Source organism: Streptopelia decaocto (genome assembly GCF_964273445.1).
Source record: "Streptopelia decaocto genome assembly, chromosome: 2".
Lineage (NCBI taxonomy): Eukaryota > Metazoa > Chordata > Aves > Columbiformes > Columbidae > Streptopelia > Streptopelia decaocto.
Window position 1 is genome coordinate 115761719 of NC_138655.1, and position 14147 is coordinate 115775865.

At 40.7% G+C, this 14147-nt stretch overlaps 1 protein-coding gene across 3 annotated transcripts in view; it reads left to right on the forward strand.

Moving 5' to 3' along the window:
• Positions 1 to 14147, forward strand: part of MYRIP (myosin VIIA and Rab interacting protein) — a 220324-nt gene that overhangs the window by 175790 nt on the left and 30387 nt on the right. For all 3 annotated transcript variants that reach the window (XM_082044877.1, XM_082044878.1, XM_082044879.1), the window contains 2 exons: positions 5283 to 5460; positions 9841 to 10490. In XM_082044877.1, coding sequence (XP_081901003.1) covers positions 5283 to 5460; positions 9841 to 10490 — 828 coding nt within the window. The remainder of the gene's footprint in view (positions 1 to 5282; positions 5461 to 9840; positions 10491 to 14147) is intronic.

Genomic DNA, 14147 nt, shown 5'->3' on the forward strand with positions numbered 1-14147 from the left:
TACCCAGATCCAGAGGTGCCCTCCTTGCCCTCAACCCCGGTGCTGAGATCCCAGAGCCTGCAAGGGCTCCTGCCATGGGGACCCTGCAGCTGCCATACCCTTCTGAAGCTGAGAGAGTCCTTTGTCTGCTCTGAATAAGTGCAGAATAAACCACAGTTTTACTATTTAAAGGAGACTGAAGAAATAGGGTGAAACAGGAGGGAAGTGAGGAGAAAAATGTGCATGATCTGGAATAGCCTTTGTAGAGTTCAGTCATTGATTTGGGGATCTGTTTTGAATTGCTATTTTGACTTCTCTTTAGAAGCAAGGGCAATTACCCTTTGATGACACTCTTTCAACTTTTGCAGAAGAATGTAGAACAAAATCTGTATATTATCTGTCTAAAAAATATGCATACATATAAGACAGTTACTAAAGGTAAATAACCTATAGATTGTCAACTTTAGACTCAGTGTTCACAAGTGGTTTTTGTTAAAAGTTGTTCTTGCTTTGATTTACTTATTTTGTTTTTATTTATTTAGTGTTCAGAAGCATGAACTTGCAAATTGTTACAGACACTCAGAAGATGGAATATGTCTATTAAGTAACAGGAGACATTGTATGTGATTACTTTTTATTCACTCCTTCCTTCTTTAATCTTCAGAAACTGCATTGCCTGAAGGCCAGGAGTGAAACAGGACTGTACATGAAAACTTATTCCTTTTAGTACTAGCCTGGTACAAAATGAAGGCTGAGTTCTCAGCAACCAGACATGATAACTATGCAGCAGAAATCCCCTGAAGAAGGGTTAGAAAGAAAAAAAAGAGAGATTCATAATGATAATGTGTCTGGAATTTCTTTTTGAAATAAAAATCTCAGAGCAGATGCAAGTAGGCAGGATTTGGTGGGGAACTCATCTAACTAAAGCGTTTGGAAATGCCTGTCAATACTGTAACTATATTTTGCAAGCTGTGTTTTACCGCACAGCAATCCAGTGTGCAGCCTCCAAGGTAGGAGAATGTGCAGCGAACATGGCAAATGACCTGTTTGCTTGCAATGCCATCTGCTGATGTACTAATTTATTGCAAAAACTAACAGCTGCAGTACCTTAGTGTCTGACTGCAAATGTAAAGCACAGCCTTGTAATTAATCACAAATAAATACACCTAAACAGCACCTGGCTGATTATGTCTTTTGCTGAAGAACCAGAACTTCTGGTTATGTAAAGTGCCAGTAGCTTTAGCTGGGAGGGAAGGGTATTCTTGGCCTCTCATGTCTTCATAAATCACGACATGAGGACCCAAGCTCTTACATTCCTGCCTCCTTTTGAAAGTCATATTTAGGCTGCTATATTTTTGGGATACTTTTGGAAAATAGACTGGATTGGTTATTCTGCCCTGAGATCTTGTTGCTGTCCAAGTTTGTAGGCAATTGTTAAAGACTGAGGGCTATGACTCCTTCATTTGGTCAGTTTATACCCCCTGTTCCAATGCGAACCCCTCCAAGAGCCTATTGGGGTAGCTGGCCTTACCTCTAGGACCTCCCTGCATCCATGCACAGGAAAATTACCTGGAGCACCAGCCTCTAGGTAGGCTTCTCAATCCTGTTCCCTTATGTTCAGTGTTTAGCTTCCTAAGCACATGTCCACAAGAGAAACACGTCCCCTGTGGATCCACAGGTGGGTTTTTGTCTCAGTGAGGAAGGGAGGCACAAATGCAGCACAGCAACGTGTATGTCTGCTGCCTGCCCCAGGCAGTGTGGCAGTGTAGTTAGCAGCATGGACAGGCTTCTACAGAGGTTTGTAGCCCATGCTGAAGCTCTTGCTATAGCTGTAGGGCTGTCGAGTTAGTGGTGCCAGCTGTGTTGAAGTTGATGCAAATGCACCAACCAAGATTAAATCTTTTGCTGTGTAACCTCATGATAAGTAAGTAACATCACAGTCCGCTCTTAATTGCAAAAGCAGCAAAAAGAAGTCTTGAGTCTTTTGCTTTTCAGATTGTGTCATCAGTCAGGCCAGTAATTGATTGGAGAGAAACTTCTAGACAAGCATTTGCTTTTGTGCTCTGAAAAAAATTGCCCTGTTTATGCCAATATAGACTGATTTGTTCTTATGCCAGGATATGCTTCTGTCCTGCTCCTCCACTAAGCTGGGCTATTGACACTTCTTTTTTGTATTGTTATTGAGGTTACTTGTGGTTGCACCAGTGATTTAAACTGCTATTGGGGATGAATATTTACACTTTGTCTCATATGTGTCTGTGTAAGACACAATTCTTCTAGCTGTCCATCCATCCCTATCTCTAAAACTAACTTTCAGAAAAACAATCTAATCCTCTACTTTTATTTATTCTTCTTAATTGGAGCTTATTAGAACATTGTCACTTCTTGATTATTTATAAAAAAATCTCTCCTTGAGCCTTCTGTGATATTGGACCATCTTCAGTGAGAAGAGGCGGTACTTCTAACAGAGCAGTCCAAGACAGATTTTATCAAAAATTCACACAAGGTGTAAAATAAGGATGTGGATGGATTCCAGCCAAATTTTGGGTGCATCTTTTTTCCCTTGCTACATTTGGAGGAATTGTCCTGGGAATTAGCAGTAGTTCCTGCGTAAAACCAGTTTCCTGCTCTCCACATACCATTGACAGAAACTGTGGAGAGCAGTTTCGCACTGACTTTGACCCGAAGGTTTCCGCACACAATTTAAAAGAAACAGCTTGTTTTGGATAAGCTTATTTGAAATCCTAGGCTGCTGCACCACAAGGGTCTGTGTCTGCTTTCTTTTCTGTGCTTCCCCATTTTTCAGTGCTTTTTGCCCATCAGACCCTTCCTGCTCATTTTCTTCTTTTTAAAATGGTTCAAGCTATTGTGTATCTTCTTCTGAAGGATGTGTCTGTCCTATGGTGTAGACGCACCTGAGCTAGCTTTAAATAGCTCAGAGCTGGGTTGCTGTAGGGTCTGAGGGCAGGATTAGCTGAGCGCCTTCAGTGGGTTTCACAGCCCGTGCCGAGTTCTGCGTTGCCAGGGCTGAACTGCATCGGTCTCAGGTTGGTTGAGAGCAAAGTGCCGACGCTGCCAACACTGCGATGCAGCCTTCGCTCTGATGTTTGTGGAACAGCGAGTGGGCAGGTGAGAAGCTGCTGTTTAAACAAAACACCAGAAAACTTGTCTAGCCTACAGATTTTACATTATGAGAAACAACTGTTCATTATTTGAGCCCAGGTTATCATTAAACAGACTACTTGTTTCCTGATTCTTTTTCTTCTCCTTCTTATGATTCAGTTTGTTAAGTAATAAGGGAAAATAGATACTAGTGATTAAGCTGTAGGACATTCCTTCTTCTGTGTTCTTCAGCATCTCTTATCTCTCTGTATTTGCAATATACATGGAAAAAGAATATTCTTGTTACTGTGAAAAAAGTGACAACCACTACAACGTGCTACTTTCAGCGTGTAACAACTTTAATATAAAGTATCAGAGGGTATGTCAGATGTGAACTGGACCTAATTTATTGTAAGAATGGGAAGTTCAGTAGTTCTTGCCTTACAACAGAATGGGCCACGGTGCAGTTAAAACTTGTCACAGTTCAGACAGCAAATTTGTGGCGGAGTTGATTATATTGCCCATATATCCTGGCAGGATGAAATCAAAGTTAATGAGCAAATTCCTATAGCAAAATTATTTATGTACCTGTCTGTATTGTGTTAAATTATTAACCCTTTTACAGGGTCCAGGAGAATTCAGGTGATCTTGATAAGTTGAAGATCTAGTCTGGGGTTTGAAACAGCCTAAATATGCACTTGAATATAGCTGGTTTGTGAAAGCAGCTTATCTGAAAGATTCCCTGTAGTAAAATTACACAGTACTATGAGCTTGGTATCAGTAGTTCATGTTACTAGATTGGAAAGGAAACTCTCCAGTGCATCGTGTTAGGACCCTGTGTCTTTGAATGGATGGGATGAACCAAGTCATTGCAGTTACAGGAAATACTTGATTCTGGCTTTTCCTCCACAGTTCAGAAACCAAACTAAACCCTTAGTGCTTAGTTGTGTTTCTCTTTACTGAATCTTTTATGAAATCACAGTGCTGAGCAAAAGATACAGGAAGACTGGCAGGTAAGTAAATCTTCTGCTATGGTGCACGGTTCGCACTCAGGAGCATTTCAGATGGGAGGAGGTGCAGCCAGAAAAGTAGCCACTTGAAAGCAATACTTCTTGATGAAGCCCTGCCATGCACAGGCATCTTTTACTGACTTTGTTATGAAGGCCAAGACAGAGGTTTTGAGAGGTAAAAAGTTATGGAGAAAAAAGCTAATTGTCATTTGAAAGAGTGATCTCTTTTGCCATTCAAGCTGCCTAAGCACATACTGTCATCAAAAGCAAAGTTATTAATTACAAAAAAAATCATGTTGCAGCAAAATAGTGTCGACCAGATGTTAAAACTTGACTTGAGCTGCTGTAGCCTCGTCTCTAGAATTACATGTGTTATTAGACCTGTAAGAGTAAATTCTCCTGAAATCAGCAGGACGCTGCCATCTTTCACATTTTTTTTTTTAAATCTGACCAAATTTAACTGTGGCTTCTCTAACTGACCCCAGTGCCTAAGTCAGAACTGAAATGTATGATATATTTATGTGGATCCAAAGGAAAGCACCTTCTCCTCAGTAGTAGTTAGGGCTCATTAACAATCACAACAGTATTTTACCTCATTTGACTTCAAATATGACCTTCCTAGAATCAGATGGATTGTAGTCTATATTGACTTGATTAGCAAGACTGCATAAAACTGCCCAGCATATTGTGTTTTATGTATGTCCTAGCCAGCAAAAGAATTCTGCATTAGAATCACTTGAGTTGCACATCTATTTTTGGGGAACAGACTGTTTGTTTGCTTTTTTTTTTTAATTTTTAATTTCTGCAAATCGTTACACCAGATGGCCTGTTGAGCCAACAATAGATCATCATGTCTCACCACAATGGGATCTCTTTCTGGCTAGCTTGAGTCGAAACAGTTAGATATCAGTCCTCACCAAGCACATTCCTAACTTCACCTTAATTATTTCTCTCCATCTGGTCTGTGGTAGTACAAACAATTTCCTGCTTCCTTGCGTAGTATCAGAAATGCACATAAATAAGCAATATAGTGCTGAAACAATTATTTTGAATACATTAAATTCCATTTCTGCATTCTGGCAGATACCACACTTCCATGGGTAACTGAATACTCATACTAATTAAGGTAAAGAGTTTGATAATGAAGTATTTCTATTTTTAAATTATGCTTTTTGATTTTTATTCCCACAGAGGTCTCAGTCTGCATTCTCCCTGGCTAGTGAAGATATGCCCAGCAAAGGACTAGACCCTGCATCGTCTGTGACTGAGGCTCTTTGGAGGCAGCAAAAAGGACAATTCAAGAAACAGAAGGAACGCAAGCTCTCTGCATTACCTAGCTGGAAAAGTGTGGACAGGCTAAATGAAACAAGTAAATACTTCTAGTACGAATATGATTCTTTTTTCAGTACTCACATGTGGAATAAATATGACTTGAAGCAAAGACCCTCTCCAGGAAATTTCTGCTGGCCGCTGTGCTTTCAAGGGCCACATATAAAGATGTCTGTTTGGTGATGCTGAGTGTCATGATTTTATTGCTTATCTGGCCATTGTATTTTTTCCAAGAAAAGATTCAAAATTTGGGCCTTTAGGGAGTTGATTTTGGACTGTTACGAAACATTAGGCATGTAATTTGGATACATTTCAGAGCTTTTAAGACAAAAGAGCCCAAGGGCCCTGCTTTGTCACCTGGTTGTCTGTCCTCCAGTTGGAGGAGTTTGCAGCTGCCCACAGACTCCCTTCTGTTGCACAAGTTAGCTTTTCATGAGGTTACATGGTGAAACAAACAGTGAAATAATTCATGGTTAGGATTCCACCTCACACCTTGGTTTTCAATACCGATGAATTCGCCATTGCGGCATTCTGTGCAGTCCTACTACCTGCTGCTTCCACTTGAATTTGAGGAACCCGTGTGAGTAGGAACCTCACAGACCAGCAGTTTCCCTAGATCTGTGTCCTCAGTCTTCCTGTACATTAGGTATGGATATGAATATGAATGGTGGGTGGCTTCCTAAGACAGCCCCATTCCTGAATCAGCACCCTGGGAGAGGTTGCAAATTCCTGCTTACAGTATCACAGTATCACAGTATGTTTGGGATTGGAAGGGACCTCAAAAGATTATCTAGTCCAGTTCCCCCGCTGGAGCAGGAACGCCTAGGTGAGGTCGCACAGGAACATGTCCAGGCAGGTTTTGAATGTCTCCAGAGAAGGAGACTCCACAACCCCCCTGGGCAGCCTGTTCAGCGCTCCATCACCCTCACTGAAAAGAAGTTTCTTCTCAAATTTAAGTGGAACCTCTTGTGTTCCAGCTTGATCCCATTACCCCTTGTCCTATCATTGTTTGCCACCGAGAAGAGCCTGGCTCCATCCTCGTGGCACTCACTCTTTATATATTTATAAACATTAATAAGGTCAGCCCTCAGTCTCCTCCAAACTAAAGAGACCCAGCTCCCTCAGCCTTTCTTCATAAGGGAGATGCTCCACTCCCTTAATCATCTTTGTTGCCCTACGCTGGACCCTCTCCAGCTTACGTGAGGATGACATAAGTACAAGCTGTCATTGAAGAAGGTGGTTCCAGTTCTTAGGGGGTCCCATTTCCACTGCCTCTCTTGTCCTGGCTGTAGTGTTCATGAGGCCTCAAGAGTGTAGCACCAGGCAACTGCTGCTCAGAAGAGTTGGTTGGTTTTCATCCCCACAGGTGAACATGGGGAAAGGCTGAACCACTCACTACAGCAGCAGCTCCTGGCTCCCAGTGATGGGGAACAGCAAAGCTATTAATAGCATATCTGCTGCTGTTGTCCCAACACAACAGAGTCTGCTTGTTCCTGCTGCTTGGTTAATGAAGATAAAACTTCTCTTTTGTTGGGTGAGTTTATTGGTGCTGTAACCCCCACAGCTGGCTCAGTAGGTGTGGGCAAGTAGAACCAGCCAAAATATGTGTTTGGGTGTACTGGGGACCAGGGATGAGGGCTGCCCATCAATTTGATTCGTTAATCTGTAAGGCCAGTTGATAACCTGGGGAGATAGAAAATTAGACAGACTTAATACCCTTCCCTCCAAAGAAGAAAATGATAGCAAAGTAGTGCTAAAATCTGACCTAAGTACGCATTACTTTGTGAGCTGCTCATTCAACCCCCTGTCAGAAGCATTGTTCCCCTGGCGTTTGTAGTGGAAGACCTATTTTCAGTAAAGCAGTTAATTGGGTGCTTAAATTTAAGAACCCACTTCAATCCCATTGAATTCAACTGTTGAGCAATTTAGTACTTGACAATGGCTTAACCATAGCAGAATGACAAATTGACCCAGTTTCCTCTAGGTGCTCTACTCAGAGGATTTGTTCTTCTCCTTTCATCTAAGAACCACATTTGTGGTGAAATCGTGGTGCCTATTGAGCTTGTAGGAAATACCTGATTGTGCTAGTTTGTGTAAATATGATCTCACCTATTCAGTAGTAAGCAGCTCTGTATTAGGATACAGAAAACAAAAGAAATCTCAACCAAGAGTTTGGAGTGGCAACATCAGTGAGCTTTTCAGTCATGTAGCCAAAAAGCAGTTCACAATTGATCTTGATGACAATTTGCACTGGTTTAAATGATGATTCAAGAGCCAAATCACGAATTACTGGGTTTTTTTTTTTCCTCTTTAGCAATAGTTTCACAATGATACTTCTTAAATCTATTTTCCTTTTCACAAGGATAACTTAGAGTGTATACCAAATGAATTGTGTGCAAAATCCATTCTTTCAAGTAAGTGACTTTGTTTTGGAAAATCAGGAATGGAGCATTTGACATTTCTTGAAGCTGGGCAAAACTTAGTCAGCTTTCTGAATACAAAGTTCTCAGCGGCTTTTCTTTCCACCCTTCTTGCCCCCTAAGATATAATCAACTACTATCTTGTCCTTTTTTTGATTAACTGAGGATGTTCGCCCGATTCTTACATGTCATTGCTTAAAAAAATAAGGGCATGTGATTTGGGACAGAAAAAAGTATAAAGGTGCAACACTCCATTGCGTTGCATTTGTGTTATGTGGTGCAACAGTTCCTGTTGAAGATTTGTATCTTGCAGAGCTGTTTGCTTTGAAGGAACAATGCTTTTAAGGAAAAGTCCTCTTTCTCTCAAGACAATCCTATATTTAGGTTAGTGAGCATGGTTGGAAAAAGTGAACAAGCAGAAGTTCCTTATGCTTGATAGCTTGTATTTTCTTTTCTCCAAAATCAGCTCTTACAATACAGAGTTATCAGCTCTCCCTATAAACCTGACTTCAGTTATATCCTCAGTTGGTCACTGCTACAAGAAAACTATTAATGTTTTGATTTATTTTTAAGCAGGAGTAAGAATGTCTTCAGTGATGTATTTTCTCAAGTTCTCTGAATTGGCATGAAATTTAGAAAGTGAAAACAAGCCAAAAGGACTCAAATGATTAACAAATACAAAATCTGTTCTGAATCTTCCATAACTCTTAAGTTTAATTACCATTTAATTATTGTTTCATTTTTGTGGGGGTGTTTTGTTGATGGTAGTGCACCACAGACTTTTTTTAAATTGATCACACCTTCTTACTTCATACTTACGTTCTTTATGAGCAATTCCAGGGAAAAAGTCATCTTCTTGAGCTCCAAGTATTTATAATCATGTAATGCGAGGTGTTTGGGTATCTTCTTCAACACTATCCAGTGTATAGTGATTTTCTCTTTTAAATAGTGATGTTCTGTTTACAGTTTTAGAAAACTGATAGTTTATAATAAGAATTTCTACAGTTTTCTGGAAATGACAAATTTGAACCCATGGAAGGAATCCATAAGGCTGAAAACTTAGTAAACCGAGTTTACTGTGTAACTCCATAGCATTAGATATATATTCAGCTGCTGCAGGAGGTAGAGTCATCACACATTCACCTTTCCTATAAAGAGATTTTTCAAGTTTGATTGGAAGTGGGATCTAAATTAAGAAGTGCAGTTATGTGAGTTATACAGAACTCTTTGAGCATATTAGTGGCTTTTTTTTTTTTTCTGTCAGAGTTGTAAAGCATACTCTGAAAAAGTGTAAGAATACAAGAGCAGCAATGCATGGGTCATAAAAAATAACATATAGTCTAGGATGCAACAGCAAGCATAACCAAGAGCCTAGGAAAAATTAGGAGAAAGCATCCCATTGCATGCTACTTCTTTCTTGTGCTTGTTTTGAACCTTGATTTCACTAGTTTCACTTCATGTCCTCTAATAGTTAGGTTGGAAGATATTCTCCCATCTCTTTTAGGGTGTGCTGAGTCTTCTCTCCTCCAGACAGTGGAGCTCTGGTTTACTTAATCATTCCTTGAATGGAAGCCACTCCAGAACCTGGTGCAACCTTTCTTGTTCTTCTCTGATCCTTTTTCCATCTTTCCTTTTCAAGATGAGACACCAGAACTGCACACAGAATTGAAGACATTTGCGAAACACAGGATTTATACACGTCTGTGTACCAATGTTCCCTCAGCCTTTCCTAATAATTATTTTAGAAAAAAACTTTGGTCCAAGTACTCTCACATTTTAAATAGTCATTGCCGTGACTTTATGTGGTGGCTTTTGATTAAAAAGAATAGAGCAGCATAGCTCACAACATGAGAGAGTTCATGTAGCGGCAACACTTGCATTTGTTCATTAGTTTTGTTGAAGCCTCCAGTTTGTGGCCAGTTGATCACAAACTGGCAAGGAAAATGAGCCTTTCACACTGTGATCACATAGCGATGATTGTTCTTGTTTCGTTTTCCTAGATCCGCCTTCTGTTTTCCAAAGCACTGATGGAAACTGGGTAGCTCTGCAGAATGTCACTTTGCCTCGTCCCCGGATGCTTGCCAAACCAAAGAGTCAAGTATTTGAAGCTTTGGAGAACGAATCCAGCATTGTGTCTGCCTATGATGAGATGGGCTCAGACAGCGAGGATGACTATGACTGGAATGTGGCCTTGAACAAGCTGCGTCGGAGACCTCGGCAATTACCAGATGATTTCTATTACACCGGTTCCCAGTACGGTACTGAATGGGTTTATGGGAATGACCAGTACCAGGCAGTGAACTCCCCTTCCTCTGGGTTATACACCAACACTGAGACACTGTTTTCTGATTCTGAAACATCTTCAGTAAACTCTTCCCAGGAAGCTAAAGGACCTAGCAAACTTCTCTGGTTACAAAGCAGAACTCAAAGTGATAAACCCAGAATGGAAAAAAAACATTTCCATGGAGAACTGGACGTAAATTTCAATCCACAAGCAACCAGCTTGGAGTATTCGGACAGCAGTGAGACTGAAGAAGTCCATTATGATTTAGAAAAGAGATCAAGAAGATGGAGGAAGAACAAAGCCATCTCTGAAGAGTTATGTGAAGGAAAAAATCACACAAAAGCCAACAAGATGAATTTAAGTCAGGTAATTGTGTTTGAGCTTACCAAGTGCAATCTCAAAAAGAGCTGAGCAAAACTAATTAAGCTGTGCTGGCAATAACATTTGAATCAGGAGTGGGAGGTGGAGTGTTCTTCCAAGCTTTATCCTCCTTGTGCCTCATAACAGAGAAGTAGCAAAGGTAAAGTGTTAAATATACCGTGAACAGGATCTGCTTCTTTCTCAAATAGGGCACTTCCATCTGATCAATGACATCATTAACAGTGCTCTTGAACAAAAAAAGAGTCAGGATTTGCCAACAGCTAAGAAATGTTGACTGGTCACCTGTTGGGCCAGGTTTTTTAATTTCCTTGGTACTTGGAATAAGAAATAAGTCATATGCCTGGGAATCTGTTGTGTGCTGTTTGCAAATGTCCCAGTAAGGGATAAAGCTAATGAGCAGCAGAAATTTAGAAAGGGCTGTTTTTGAGAAAGGGTGTCTGCTTTTAATTGGTCACTTTGTTATGAGTTCTAGTGTGTTAGGGTGTTTACAAACTACTTCCATTTAAATAATTTGTAATTCAAATAAAAAGAGAAAACCAAAACAAACAGAACATAACAGCTCGAACATAGAGTAACTGATCATACAACTTGAAGACAGCAAAGCACTCTCCAAACATTTCTTTTAAACAACAAGTGTGGGATAAACAGAAAGCAAAGATGTCTGTTTCAAGTTAGTCCAGGCCTAGAACTGATATTATTTAAGGGATCCAGTTGTCCTCCAAAACTTTTTTAGCAGTACAAACACACTTATAACTAATTACCCAGCTGGATGAGGAGAATACTGACCCCTTGTCCCGTTCCCTTTCCCATCTCCTACCCCTCTCAAATCCTGTAGCTGCATCGTTGCTGCAGCACAGTAATGGTAAGCCTGAAGCAAAGAGCCAAGTGCTGTCTTCTCCCTGTGCCTCTGACTACAAGCAGCCCGATCCAGTCTTTAAAGCCATCTGAGCAATTTCATGACGCCTGGAGTTGGTATTCTTTGCTTTTACTACAAGCCTATATTTCCCATGGAAAGACATCAGTACAGCTCATCATAAGATCAGAATTCTAGGATTTCAAAAGATTTTTAATACTGGCTAAACCATTCTTAATTCTGTATCTCTTCCACCTGCTTCTGTGAGACAGGTGTGTGTGTTTTACACCAATCCATTTGTACTCGTGTCCTCATATTTTTATAATACAAAGTTGTTGAAGGGGAGTTGTGTATGATAATGTGCACTATCAACACATCAGTGGCCATTAGTGACTTCTTAGAACATCAGGCAGAATTACAGGATTCTCCAGGGGCTGCACAAACACCATATTTGGTGCACAGACTTCTGCTTTTCCTTGTCTGGCTTCGTGTATTTGTGCATATTCTGTGTGTCTGTATGTGTCTGTATTCATATTGTGTCTTTCAAGTTACTGCTGCTCTGCAGAGTATACAGGGTGTTTCATAAAGATGGACCCAATTTCAAAGTAGTATATTTCATGATGGCAACTTGCTACAATTACACAAAAATTTACTAACAGTTTAATGGGTTATCTAGTGGTAATCATTCAAAACTCTATGCCCCAGCCTTTCATGTGGTAAAGAGTTTAATTCATGGGCAGTTCGTGGTTGCAGAGATATAGTGGTTTCAAATTGCGTCCATCTTTTTGAAACACCCTGTAGAATAGTAGAGCTCACAGGGCAGATGTCCTGGAGATGTTCCTCCAGGGGAGAACAGAAAGGCAGGCTGTTCCCCGACATACATGTTGGCATCCATCCTTCAGTAGCTTAGTGTGCGCTTTGAAGTGCAAGGTGGTGCATAAAATCATTGTTCTTTTCAGCTCTTCTGTGAGTTGCTTTGTGTCTTAAGTGCTGCATATAACTCTCTGTTGTGCTCAAAAAAGACAAGGTTTGGGATTCTGACCCGTTCTCCCCTCCATTTTTCCCGAGGCTAAAAGTCTGTCCCTGCTGTCCTGCTCCCTTGGGCACAGTGGGGCAGGCGGAGGTTCACTGCCTCTGGATCATGCTACTGTTTTCAAAGTAATGAAACTCTCACTAGGAAGTTTAGATATGGGTGGGTTTGCATACATTTCGTTTGTGTTTGAGGACACACAGACACCCTGGTGGTTGAATTGACAGCTGGTGCCCACATTCAGAGAGCTGTTACTCCAGCTTCTGGTACGCAAGTGCTGCTGGGGGCAGGAGCGGACTGGCTACTGCAATTTATAGCAAAGATGTTGCACGGTTGAACAATTCTAGGAAGCAATTAAAATTCTAATGAGCATAAAGAATATGATTTGAGGTATCATAATAAATTAGTCAGACATCATTGATATTGCTTAGAAAAAATAGATTAAAGGGGTGTCGGGGTTTTATACAATCCCCAAGGTAATGTATTGATCTTGGTAAAATGATTGAGGCTGCAGCAGAGAGACCCTAACATGTAAATAGTTCATACAAAATGATAGTGCATCGAGAGGTGCATGGAGAACTGCAGACAGCTTAAGCTTAAGGAAGCTTCATTGTTATAGAATTGTTATATACTGTTATATGGAAACCAGTTACAGATTTTTCACATGCTGATGGTGTACAGAATTTACAGAAACCCTATAAAATGCTCTTCTAAGCCATGTCGCATCTAGACATTAGACACTGAACTACTGATTATATGGATATTGCAGTGATGAAACATACTTTTTTTAAATTTTATTGCATTGTAATAATAACTGTGGTTTACTACATTGTAATAATAACAAGACAATTTGTTAACCATTATGTTTTCATCAGCATTGTAGAACAGGATATCAGTTTAGGAGTCTAGAAGTTGGGTTTTTGGTTTTAATTTTCAAATAGTGCCAGTCATTTTCTTGTTTGCTGCTCTTGGAGACTTACAGTGAAATGAAAATGAGCTCTTTCCTCTCTCCATACTTGAAGTCTAGAGAACTGTAAGCAATAAAATTCTGGAACAGTTGTGGTCATGGCATAACTCACAACTGAATTTCTATTAAAAATCAGGTATCCAGGTATCAAGATCCAGTACCTAGATTAGGATAATGCTGTGGCTTTTTTTTTTAAATGGATTTTAAGTCAACACTGGAATCTCTGTGACTGAGAGCGAGCTCATGGTATAAAGCCTAGAGTGACATAAAAAAGGAAACCTGAGAATGAATATCAAGATGTACTGTAGTGGTAGTCAATGGTGCGGAGTCTAGTTGGAGGCCAGTATCTAGTGGAGTGCCTCAGGGGTCAGTACTGGGGCCAATATTATTCAATATATTCATTAATGATTTGGACGAGGGAATTGAGTGTACTATCAGCAAGTTTGCTGATGACACTAAGCTGGGAGGAGTGGCTGACACACCAGAAGGCTGTGCTGCCATCCAGCGGGACCTGGACAGGCTGGAGAGTTGGGCGGGGAATAACCTGATGAAATTTAACAAGGGAAAATGTAGAGTCCTGCATCTGGGCAGGAACAACCCCAGGTTCCAGTATAGATTGGGAAATTACATATTAGAGAGCAGTGTAGGGGAAAGGGACCTGGGGGTCCTGGTGGACAGCAGGATGACCATGAGCCAGCACTGTGCCCTTGTGGCCAGGAAGGCCAATGGCATCCTGAGGTGTATTACAAGGGAGGTGATTAGTAGATCGAGGGAGGTTCTCCTTCCCCTCTA